This window comes from Thamnophis sirtalis, unplaced genomic scaffold (genome assembly GCF_051295495.1).
Source record: "Thamnophis sirtalis isolate CommonGarterSnake01/CBP01778 unplaced genomic scaffold, rThaSir2_p1.2 scaffold_4, whole genome shotgun sequence".
NCBI lineage: Eukaryota > Metazoa > Chordata > Lepidosauria > Squamata > Natricidae > Thamnophis > Thamnophis sirtalis.
The window spans coordinates 84,163,004-84,176,469 of NW_028261384.1; the positions used below are offsets into that span (position 1 = coordinate 84,163,004).

The 13,466-nt window shown below is 37.2% G+C and overlaps 1 protein-coding gene across 6 annotated transcripts in view; it reads right to left on the minus strand.

The window, feature by feature from the left end:
• Nucleotides 1-4,209: 4,209 nt before the first annotated feature.
• Nucleotides 4,210-13,466, minus strand: part of UBA6 (ubiquitin like modifier activating enzyme 6) — a 110,382-nt gene continuing 101,125 nt past the window's right edge. For all 6 annotated transcript variants that reach the window (XM_087713231.1, XM_087713227.1, XM_087713230.1 and 3 more), the window contains one exon: nt 4,210-5,908. In XM_087713231.1, coding sequence (XP_087569357.1) covers nt 5,773-5,908 — 136 coding nt within the window. In that variant the 3' untranslated portion in view covers nt 4,210-5,772. The remainder of the gene's footprint in view (nt 5,909-13,466) is intronic.

Below are 13,466 nucleotides of genomic sequence, written 5' to 3' on the forward strand. Positions count from 1 at the left end.
TTTCTGGTGAAGGTTGTTGAGAAGGTGGTGGCGCTTCAACTACAACGGACCTTGAATGAAACGGATTATCTAAACTCCTTTCAGTCCGGTTTCAGGCCTGGGTATAGCACGGAAACCGCTTTGGTCGCCCTGACTGATGATCTCTGTGTGTTGGTTATTACCTTTAAAGCCCTACATGGCTTAGGGCTAGCGTACCTTTGTGACCGCCCACTGCCACATACCCCCCAGCGGCCAGTAAGATTCCACAGATTGGGCCTCCTTCAGATGCCGTCAGCCAGACAGTGTCAGCTGGCGGGCCCCCGGAGGAGAGCCTTCTCTGTGGCTGCTCCGACTCTTTGGAATCAGCTACCCCCAGAGATCCGGACCATACCCACTCTCATGGCCTTCAGGAAAGCTGTAAAAACCTGGCTGTTCCGGCAGGCCTGGGGCTGTTGACCTCATTGTTGAGGTCCAGCCCCAATTAGAATGAATGTATGTGTTGTTGTGATTTTAAACTGTCTTTTTCTCTCTCTGTTTTTTTTTTTGTAAGCCGCCCGGAGTCCTTCGGGATTGGGCGGCATATAAATTTTGATAATAATAATTAAAAAAAAATTAAGGTAGGACAAAAAGCAATTGTTGAAAACTAATCAAGGAGAGAAGTAACCTAGAACTAAGGAGAAATTTCCTGACATTTAGAATAATTAATCAGTGGAACAACTTGCCTCCAGAAGTTGTGAATGCTCCATCACTGGAAGTTTTAAAAGATATTGGATAACTATTTGTCTGAAGTGGTGTAGAATTTCCTGCCTAAGCAGGGGATTGGACTAGAAGATCTCCAAGGTCCCTTCCAATTCTGTTATTTTGTTATGCTTTTCACTGTTGACTTTCATGGTTAAGAAAAACATGGACCTAGCTGTTAAATTGCCACACCTTTATATGTTGATTGGCTCCTGCGCTTGGATTCTTGGCTTTATGCCCTGCTGCCTTTTCAGTGTTTAAAAATTCTTTTCCCAACTATCATATGGTTGACAATGTATTCCCCACTTATGGAAAAAAATGTATTTCTCTGCTGTTGCTAATTAGTGACCAGACCTCCTTCCCCACAATCCATCTCCACCTATCTGAGATCTAAGCACCTTAGGTAATTCAAAATGCTTTTTTTATTGGCTCCCTGGCTTTCTGATACACTATAGCTCTATCTTTATGAATTAATAATACATCGTATTTTGTGGATGGAGATGACATTTTTCTCACCAGCAATAGAAGTGGCTCTTAAACAGAAAGGCGAGACAATATTATTTTCTCATGGAATTTCTTCCTTCTTCTTAGGAAAGTTTTCTAATGTGTTGTTTTCTAATAAGGGGTTTCAAAATAATTTGTACAAGGGTGAGAAACAAGAAAATGCAAGAGTATGCAAGGAGTAAGAATCATGTATTCTGCAGATTAGAAGTTGTTCTACCTACATCTTCCACATTCCCGAGGCAGAAGCGAAGTATCAAATGTTTCCTCTCTATTTAGAATGTTGAGTTTATTCCAGTCCGTTTTTTATTCCAAGCTGAAAGAGAAGCGGCAGGCATAGAAAAAGCATGGGGCAAGTGGCAAATTGGAAAGGCAAACTAAAGGGTTTTTGTTTTTTTTAAAGTCCTTTGTTCCTAGCTTGTTGATATATCTGTGAGGATGTCTCTCTCTCTCTCTCTCTCACACACACACACACACACACACGTTTGACAGAAATATCTAAATTGGAGTTATAACTTTCTCTTTATTGTGTAGAGTAAGCTAAAAGGATGTATGCAGATATAGATGATTTTGTGTTCCTAATGCATCCTTACCTTGGGTGATCAATTTCAGTCTCCTGTTAATTGTTTTTCATCTCTCAGAGATTGATTTGCTATACAGTATTTTATTCGGGATCCAGTTTTATGAACAGGCAACATTATCTTCATGAATAAATCAGTTTCCTTAAGGTTGGTTGGCACCTCTCTTAGCAGTTAAAGGGAGACAGAAAGCTTGTCCGTTATTTTAATGGGGATTTTTCTGCTTGCCTCCTGGTCTTTAAGAAATGTTTCTATTTTTAAGAGATTCCTAGACTGGTGGGTTTTCTTTACAGGAATAAGCCAGCCTCAATTGAAAACACCCCATACTGAAGTTATTAAGAAAGCAACAAATCCATTTGTTTGATTTTTTTCCCCTCAGGATACAAATATGAGTTCAAATAAGATAGAACTGGTCCAAGAAACAAGGTAGCTCTTTTCTTTATTAATATTCATTTGCCCTTTACAGCTTTTAAGAAGTGTATTGGTTTCCTCAGACATTTTGGGAATAGTCCTCAATTTATGACAATTGAGCCAAAAACGTCCACTGCTAAACAAGAGAATTATTAAGTGGGTTCTGTCCCATTTTAAGACTTTTCTCCTAATTGTTAAATGAATCTTTGCAGTTATTAAGTGAAGCAGTTGTTAAACGAATCTGGCTTCATCCATTGATTTTGTTTGTCCAAAGCCAGTTGGCAAGGTTATAAATGGTGATTACATGATAGCGCAGGTATTATAAATACATGCCAGTTGCCAAGCACCCAAATTTTGATCATGTGATCATGCGGGTGCTGAAATGGCCACAAATGTAAAAAACATTCATGAGTTACTTTTTTCAGTGCTGTTGTAACTTTGAATGATCACTAAATAAAAGTTGAGGACTACTTGTAAGATTGGGGCTGTATAATTACATCATGTGAGGTAATGATGGAGATTTGAAATTGGAAACACTTGCAATATTACCATCTTGTGTAACATTTTTGGACTTGCTCATGTTGTTTAACTCTTACCAAGCAAGATGCTTTCAGTGCCTGCCCTAGCATTATGCAGTGAGACATTCACCTTAGGTAACAGATGCTAGTAAGAAGTAGCTGTGGAAGCATTTTAATTTCTCTGCTATCTTAGCCATGGTGGAGAGCATTGCCAGTGTTAATTTGTATGGACACATGGTATTTTTCTTTGCTCTAGATAGCAAAATATTTTGGAGCAGTGCTGCTATAGAAGTACATTTCAAAAGAACTACAAACATACATCAAGAGGTACTCAATAGTGCTATGCTAAAGACCTCCATGACTTTATGATCAATAGATATTTACAGAAATCATAGTCTTCTGGTAATGAGAGTTCAAGTCTAAGTAGGATGCAGGAAACAAATGATTCTGTTACTACTACTATTTCAATGTAAACAGTACTATGATGGAACACTAAACACCAGGCCCCTGATGAGAGTGGATGATTTTTATCTATTTCAATAAAATTACATGCCTGGTTCTCACTGTAAACCATCAATTATATTATATTACAAATATAATGTAATCATATTTCAACATGTCCCCAAATACTGACAAAGTTATGCACATTTTGATGTTATCTTTTCAAATTATTTAATATGAAAGACAAAAAGCAGTTTTTGTAACTGCTTATGCTATACATTTTATTTTGTATACACAAATAAAAATAATTCTTCAAAATGTATTGAAATCAATTCAGAAATAATGCAAACTATGGAAGGATAATATAATATACATATTTTTCTTTTAAATTGATAGCCCTATTTGAGATTATCTGTGTGAGCAAAATAACCTTCAAGATTGATTAAGTAGCTGCACCACAGGTATGGAGATTTTTGTGTTGATGATGGCCCTTTTTTGTATTTTTCTATAAAGTAATATCTGCAAGAAAGACTTGCAAGGAAAGAGTCTTCAATTTAAAGCTGGCTGATGTATGACATCAAATGCAGTTTTGCATGTGCAAATACAGTCTTGTTGCTACTTCTGATCGCTAATTAGTACCCCCCCCAAAAAAAATAGAAAGAGAGCACAAGACATTATCACATCCAGATTGTTAAATAAAAACCCATATTAAATTGTTTCATATGTTGCTTACTATATTTCATGCATGAAATCTTGTTTTGCTGCATCCTAATTTTTAAATCTTTCTGAGTACATAGTAATTTTCTTTCTCCAAAATTATTTCAAAAATACTAAAAAACATCAAGTATTTATTTGGCAAAATACAATTTAAAAGCTGAAGAGTTTTGTATGTTAAGAGTAACTCCCAAATGTTGGAGTAAGTTTGTTATGGATTTAGCTCACAGAATAATTAATGTTTGGTGTGTTAAGTGTCTATTGAAATAAGGAACAAGTTGCTATCATAATCTACACAATGACGATAAAGGCAGTGGTAGAACAATATATAATGGGCAACAATTTATTCAGACTACATACATAAAACAAAAATGAATTATGCTTCTGTAACACTACTTTTTTATACAAAGCCATACCTGTTTTTTATTATGTGTGCTCTCCAGATGTGATGATTTCAATTCCCTGAATTTCCTACATAATATGACTATTGCAGATGTTTTCAGGGGTTGAAATGCACATTCTGGAAGCTACCGTGGTTGCAGAGTACTGAACTTAATTTTTCTTGTCCTCTGCTAATAAACTTAATGTTTAACTTTACATGTCTAAACTGCTTGCAATCAGACTCATTATAGCTGAAACATGCTTATATCCAAATACTTTACAGAATCACCACATTAAAAAGTGGCCAAAGGAGATAATCACTTACATTTCTAGTATGTTTAAGCCTATTGATTTTCATCTTAAGCATTGCAAGTTCCATGTTAAGTGATAGCAACAATATAAAACTTTCAAACCTAGGGGACTTACGTAAAAATAATAAACTCCTTGGCCAGAGATTTCAATAAAACAGTTCAACAACTGGATATATTAAATCTGAATCACTCCTAATTATATAACAGTGGGTTGCTGCTTGTGTGTCCAACCACAAAAAATGGTTTAGCAAGGCTTTTTTTTTTTGCACTAAAAGCGTACTTTTCTATCAATTATCCCATTAAGTGTTTTTCCTAACCAAGGTCAGTAGTTCAATAATAATAATACATGAAGAGTTAGACTGTAGGAAATAAATCAATGAATAGGTGGTATGCATCTATGTGTCCCTTTTATTATTATGAAAAAGTGAGCCCCACTCTCTTTGTTTAGGATTGGATGAGGTTTAAAACAAGTGCCAAATAATGGGTAATGTGACTATCAATTCAAATTTCAGTTCTCTAAAATATAATATATTTCCATTAAAAGCATGTTAATTCTCTTTTCAATTAGGATCAAATCAGTTTTCTTTATACATAGTTCTTTACAACAATATGTAAAGGACATATCAAAATCAAATATTTAGGAAATAAATACAAATATCTGCAATTTTTCACATAATATTCCTTTGGATGTTCTACTTCTGGTCTAAGTATACAGTAAACCAACATTACCACTTTTTTCCTATCTATAACTTATCCTATTTTATATAAAAATTGCATTTTATACAACAAAAACAGGATCAATATGCAATGGAACATTATAGGATAGATGGGTTCAGGATTATGATACAGTGGCGAAAAACAGCAGAAAAAAAATCATTTGGAACGTGGTGCAGTTTCTCCAGTCTTGATTGCCACCTCACATAATGCTCAGCTCATGTTTTCAGTGCAGATTTTGTATTTGCCTTCAGATCTTTTTGAAAATAGTAATAAGTTATTTTTTCCACAAAATAACAGCAATATTTTCCAGCAAGCTTCAAATTTTCTTACAATGTTACAAGTTATTTGCTGTAGGACTTCTTAGAAGAACTTTCTTCCACTGTTCAATTCTGAATTAAGGCTTTGTATATAATACCATTTATAAAAAGGAGATGGTGCCACACTCAATTCATATGACCTACTAAGTTGTAAACAGTAGATTTCTCAGTTATTTTCTTGGGCAAAATAATATCTAACTGGGGGTCCTGGCAAGTCTTCTTCACCATCTATTTCAGGAGCAAATGATACTGTGAGGTCCACATATTTCTTATTCACCACTGGCTTCACAAGCTTTTGCATCCTATGAGATATGATTGAAAAGTTAAAAAGTAACAAATACATTACAAGCAAGTTTTTTAAGAATGAGACGACTAATTCAAGACATAAATTCTACAGATTAATATGGACATTTTAATGAAAAAATCAGAATCAATCTGAAATGTCTTAATAAAAACATGCTATGATTGTACAATAGTTAGGGGGCATTCTTACTCTTTTCTATCAACATTTGTTTACTGACTTCTCTGAGGTAGGGATTCTAACTTTCCAGAATAATTTTGTTTTTTGATAAGAAAAGGTAGTTTCAAATAGTCATCAACTTACAACCATTAGTTTAGTGACAATTCAAAGTTACAATGGCACTGAAGGAAGTAACCTATGACCGTTTCTCACATTTATGACTGTTCCAGAATCTCAATGGTCATGCGATCAAAATTTGGACACATAGCAACTAGCATGTATTTATAACAGTCGCACTGTCCCGGGGGTCATGTGATCACAAGCAAAGTCAATGAGAAAGATTCACTTAACAACTATGTTACTAATTTAACAATTCAGTGATTCCATTTGCTATGTATTTCATCTTCTGATAAAATGATATGATTTAGGATGTGTGAGATAAACAAAAAAGATAACTTCAAGCTCTACCTTCTAGTCCTTTAATGTCCCTTCCCCTCATTTCCTTTGCCAGGCCCTTGTATGTACTAATTCTTTTTTCATATTTTCTCTTTCTCCCAAAGATTCTTAGCATCTTACACAGATTATTAAACAACATTCAAGTATAACATCCACAAGAACATTTTTTTTAAATTCCAAAAACAAAACCACAAACTATAAAATAGAAAGTAAAAACATAAAAAACTACAAGGTTAAAATCTAAGTAGCTTGAATAAATAGGAAAGTGTTTTCTATCTAGGATCTGATCCATAATTTTGCATTTATTTATATTTCGTGTTTTCAAGAACACCCATACCTATGATTACTTCTTTCCTACTTTTAAAGAAAAAATTCCAAATGGATTATTCCCAGTGAGCAAGGATTACACAAATCAAAAAGATGTACAGGTAGACCTTGACTTACAACAGTTCATTTAGGGACTAATTGAAGTTATAATGGCTCTCAAAAAATTGACATGACCATTTTGCACATGACACTTGGTAACTAACTGATGTTTATGATAGTTGCAGTGTCCCAAAGCCATGTGATTTTGTGATCTTCTGACAAGCAAAATCAGTGGGGAGGCCAAATTAACTTAACTGTGTTACTAACTTAACTGTGGCAAGAAAAGTTGTACAATGGAACAAAACTCAATTAACAAATGTCCCACTTAGCAACAAAAAAATTGGGCTCAATTATGATAACATAATTATCCCTGGAGAGCCAGGGATAGGGGTCATTCCTCTATCCTAGTGCTCCTTGACCTCTCAGCGGCCTTTGATACCATCGACCATGGTATCTTTCTGCGACGGGTGCGGGAGGTGGGAGTGGGAGGCACCGTTCTTCGGTGGTTCTCCTCTTACCTCTTGGACAGGTCGCAGTCGGTGTTGGTCGGAGGAGAGAGGTCGACCCCTAGGCCCCTCAACTATGGGGTGCCGCAGGGTTCGGTCCTGTCCTCCCTCCTATTTAACATCTACATGAAGCCACTGGGTGAGATCCTGCGCTGGCACGGGATTAAGTATCACCAATATGCGGACGATACACAGTTGTATCTGTCCGCCCCGTGCCAACTCAGTGAAGCGGTAGAAGTGATGTGCCAGTGCCTGGAGGCTGTTAGGGTCTGGATGGGAACGAACAAGCTTGCACTCAATCCCGACAAGACCGAGTGGCTATTGATGCTCCCTCCCAAAGATGGTCCAGCTATTCCATCTCTCAGGCTGGGGGGTGAAATTATATGCCCCTCAGAGAGGGTTCGCAATTTGGGAGTCCTCCTGGACCCGCAGCTGACTTTAGAACACATTTGTCGGCTGTGACCAGGGGGGCCTTTGCCCAGGTTCGCCGGGTGCACCAATTGCGACCCTACCTGGACCGGGAGGCCCTTCGGATATCACTCATGCCCTCGTGACCTCAAGACTGGATTATTGTAACACGCTCTACATGGGGCTGCCCTTGAAGAATGTTCGAAGACTTCAGCTTGTCCAGAATGCAGCCACGTGAGCGATTGTGGGTGCACCTCGGTGCACCCATGTCACACCTATCCTCCGCGAGCCGCACTGGCTGCCCATTGGTCTCCGGACACGCTTCAAGGTGCTAGTCGTTACTTTTAAAGCCCTACATGGTATCGGACCTGGGTACTTGAGAGACCGCCTCCTGCCGATTACCTCCCAAAGACCGGTTAGATCCCACAGACTAGGTCTCCTCCAAATTCCATCTCCCGGCCAATGCCGGCTGGCAACTCCCCAGGGGAGGGCCTTCTTTGTGGCTGCTCCAGCCCTCTGGAACGATCTCCCCGTCGAGATCCGGACCCTTACCACCCTTCCGGCTTTCCTCAAAGCTACTAAGACCTGGTTGTTCTGGCAGGCCTGGGGCTGTTGAATCTTCCAGCCTCATCCGAGGCATGAATGTTGCTGTTTTTTTAAATTGTCTGTCTTTTTACTTTTATTTTGTACCCCCTCCCCCCAGATTGTTAGCCACTCTGAGTCTCTCGGGAATAGGGCGGCATACAAATTGAATAAACCTTAACTTGACTAACCTATATTTTGCTATATAGCAGTCAAATGCTCTATCGCTGAGCTATACCCCCACAATAGCAGAAAAGCACCTGCCCTATTTCAGAAATAAATATATCTTCAAAAACATAATTATCAATTCAGCCTTATACAAAACAGAATTCCTTTCTCCATTCACATATTAAAAATAGTATAAAAGAACATTTGAGTGTCTATGCAATGTCACATTATTTTTTGGTTACAAAATAAGATGCTGACAAAATACAGTCCTGTGGTAGAACAATAATTTTATATCTCCCAGTAATACTAAACCCATGTTCTTTGCTTAACAATGTTCATTCATTCCACTAAACAGTCTTATCATAAAAAGCTAAAAGTATACAATAATAATTCAATAATACAATAGCAGAGTTGGAAGGGACCTTGGAGGTCTTCTAGTCCAACCCCCTGCCTAGGCAGAAAACCCTATACCATTTCAGACAGATGGCTATCCAACATCTTTTGAAAGACTTCCAGTGTTGGGGCATTCACAGGCAAACTGTTCCACTGATTAATTGTTCTGTCAGGAAATTTCTCCTCAGTTCTTCTAAGTTGCTTCTCTTCTTGATTAGTTTCCACCCATTGCTTCTTGTTCTGCCCTCAGGTGCTTTGGAGAATAGTTTGACTCCCTCTTCTTTGTGGCAGCCCCTGAGATATTGGAACACTGCTATCATGTCTCCCCTAGTCCTTCTTTTCATTAAACTAGACATACCCAGTTCCTGCAACCGTTCTTCATATGAATGGTATGCAGTATTTGTTTTTATAGTGGTAGGAGATATCCTCAAAAGGGATAATTAAAGGTGACTGAGATTTTTAGAATAGTTGCCCTGACAGCAATTTGGGAAAATGTAGAAGTTGCCAACTGAAGATAACTTGCCAAAAGTGGAGCTGACATTCACAGATCATCATTGGACCCTCTCTTTATAAGGAACTAATATGAGATCTCCATATGTGCTTCAGATGGCTGTTCCAATGAAGAGACTGCAGGATAGCTTGGTATCCAAAGTTGATTTACAATTGACAGGTTATTAAATTTGTTTATATTTGTTGTGAATAAAGTTGAAAATTGGGTATTTACATATTTGTTTTCTTTTTCTTTACTATATTATTTTACCTTTATTTTTTCTTTCATTTCCTTGCATTTTCACTTCTGCCTATTTTAATTTGTTTAATTTGAATTAGTTTTAATTATTATAATCCAAATTGTTAATTAAAAATTACATACAAACAATAGTAAAGTCAATTAACGCTGAATCTTTCTCATTCTGATCCAGAAAAAAAAAATCCTCCTTGTGATTGTAAGTTGAGGACGACCTGTAAAGAATCAACCAAATGAACTCAAAGCAGACAGTATTAAACAGTTGTATGAGAATTCAACGGAGGTACCTTGCGCAACAAAATTAAAAACAAAATCATCCTCACCCTGCTCCTAATCATGCTTTACTGATTTAATGGAAATGAAAAGCACTGCATTTCCATGTGACTTCAGTATCTTTAGAAACTTAAACATATGTAGTGATTAAGTCTAACAAATAAACTTTATATAAATTAGGTTTGGATATCTGCTAACTTTACAGATAATGAAATAGCATTCTCACCATAATGAATGTACTGAACTTCTGGAAAACATAAATCATGTACCAGTTATGAATTATCCCACAATTCTTGAAAAAATAATCACAGAATCTAAAAATAGTCTGCAATTTTTTTCTTCTCACAAAGAACATAGTAGTTAAGCTCCAGAACTTCTTCAGATGTTTTTTTCTTCTAAGGTAACTTTTTCACCACCCATTCAACAGAAGACTGGGCGGGACTTACTGATGGAAGCAGCTAAACATAGCTGCTCCCGAATTACCAGTCGCGTTATCTGTTTAGATGATCATCTATCAGACATCTGACAGACACCTTACTCTTCGGGCAAGAAGGGAAGGAGAGAAGTTTTGTCGAGCAAATGCCTTTCTGATCTTTGCAGCTTCTGTGTCTGCGAAGAGAAGGGGGGCCAGCTGAAGGCAGAACTGTCCCGTGCTAGAAATCTCCAGCTGCTTTGCAGCACAAAGTAAGCGTCCCTCCCACTTAGAACAAGATTGAATTACTTGATTTCAAAACGAGCAGAAATAGTATGCGAGAGCATTAATTGTTTATTTAAATCCTAGCTTCTTTTTTACAAGATCCTCATCCGTTATTTTATCTATTTAAAGAGGCATTTAAAATGGCGACGAGCCAGTTGAATTGCTGAGTAACAATGTTTATCTAGTTATACGGAGTTTCAAAACTTCAAAGGAAGGGAGTGAATTATTATTTTGCCTCACAGTCGGCCAACAGATCTTTACTAATTAGTTTCACTTTTAAAAGACTCTTTGCTAATATAAAGACATTCAAAACGATGATGAATATGCTGAACTGTTTCGTTACAATGCTTATTTTTTGAAACCTTCTGCAAAGTTCTACGAAGGACGAAGGAAGTCTTAAAAAAAAACTCAAAATAAAGGGGTGTTTAAGTACCTCTTTCCACAACTGTATAGCGAGCCAGTAGAGTTTTCCTAATTGCTTGAAGATAAAACTTGGAATGGCCTCAAAACCAAATCCTAATCTGAAACCCCTTCCTTCAGCCCCCAGAAGCACATCACCAATACTTGGTACAAAGTCGCAGCCACTGCCCTCTATGCCCCCTATTGGAGAGTTACTAATGACATAACTTTTCCTGAGAACTGAGTGAAGCTCATAACATGCTGACAATTAAAGTGAAAACAAACTGAAAGATTTTAAAGAGGAGATAAAAGGGGAGATAAAAGAGGAGATAAAAGAACTTAAAGAGGATTTGTATGATAAAATTGACGCCAGGGTTGCTAAAATTAAAGATGATATGCTGGGGCTTGTAACTGTACTGACAGAACATGTTTCAGGAGTTGAAGATAGTTTAGAGGATCTTAATCAAGCTAATACTAATTTGACATCGAAAACAGAGGTGATGCAACAAAAAGTTGAAAATGCTAAAAAAGAAATTATTATGATACAGTACAGACAAATGGAACTCGCATTAAGAGTAAGGGGGTTGCGTGAAGAAAAACAGGAAAACCTGAAACAGATTCTTTCAGAAGCTTTGATAATCTGGTGGGAAGACGGGCTTGACTGGCAAATCGATAAAGTTTATCGTGTTAACTCTTGGGTGGCAAAGCAGAAGCAGCTTCCTTGAGACATTGTTATATATTTCACTACAAGAGAGCTCAGAAACACGATATTACAAGAGTATTATAAAACTAAGCTCCAGATTGGGGGTCAAGATCTGTTTTGAAAGAGATATCACCTCAAATGCTAAGAGCCAGGAGAGATTATGCCTTTTTAGTTGAAGAACTTAGAAATCGTCAGATACAGTACAGATGGGATGCGCCATTTGGCATCATACTTACACTGGACAGGCAAAGATATCGTCTCAACTCCGTATGGAAAGCCTGAGATTTCTACCATAATATTTTGAAGGTTGGACATCCTGCACCTTCTGGATCCAGAGAAAGATCACAAGAAAGACAAGACAGACAGCAAATCACACAACTACCAGATAAGATGGATCATCTCTCTCCTTTAGAAGCGCAAGGTGTTAAGGAACAGAGACCTAGCCGTATGATTACCAGACAAATGGAGCAACAAGTTAAAATGCAACAACCGCAACAACTATCGGCTATTGATCAAGGAGCCACAGCAACAACCTCAGAAGCCGTGGAAGGAGCTAGGCCAAAGGTTAAACAGGCCATGCAGGAGGCTCTAAAAAAGCTTCATCTAACCAAAGATGACAACTAAGATTTTAACATGGAATGTCAACGGATTGAATTCTGCACAGAAGAGAAGGAAAATATTTCACTATCTTAAACAGTTCAAGAATGATATAATTTGTTTACAAGAAACTCATATTAAATCAACCGATCAAAAATATCTGAGTAACCCAAGATTCGGTCAACATTTTGTAGCTTCTGCTATGGAAAAGAAAAATGGTATAGTTGTATACTTAAGAAAAGATATGAAAGCTGAATTAATTGAAGCAGATCCCTATGGAAGGTACATTGCATTAGATCTAATCCTAGAAGGGAAAAAGACATTGTTTTTGGGAATTTATGCTCTTAATCAACAGCAAGATGATAGAAATCTTCACGCTAAATTAGTACAGTGGGATTATAGGTCTTGTATATTGGTGGGTGACTGGAATGGTGTTATAGATACCAAGAGAGATAAGAAGATTTCTCGCCCAAACACTAAGATACAAGCAAAACTACCTAAATCCTTTTGTGACATGATGGATGACTTTGAACTGAGAGATATCTGGTGAGAAAGAAATGCAGAGGAATATGATTTTACCTTTTTTTCTGATAGGCATCAATCCTTTTCCAGGATTGATTTCATATTAACCACTAATGATTTGCTTTCTAGGGTGAAGAAGACAAAGATTGCGGCTAGGGTCCTTTCGGATCATAACCCAGTTTGGATGGAATTGGTGGTGCAGGCAAGAAGGTCTTGGAGATTGAATGAAAAATTATTTAATTTTTAATGAAAAGTATATCAATGACTGTAAAAAATTGCTAACTGAATACTTTGTTTTTAACATGAATAAGGATACACCTATGGAATTTGTATGGGATGCAAGCAAAGCATATATGAGAGGAGTATTGATAAATATAAATAAATCACACAGACATAAACAAGGGGTAAAACGAACTGAGTTAGAGAAGGAAATTAAGAGGAAAGAGCTGGAGTTAACAATGAATCCAGGCGATACAAAGGTCAAGGAAGCAATCACCATATTAAAATCCCAATTTGATATGTTGATCTCTGACCAGGTAGCCACCAGTTTGTTATACGCAAAACATAATACTTTCTGTCATGCAA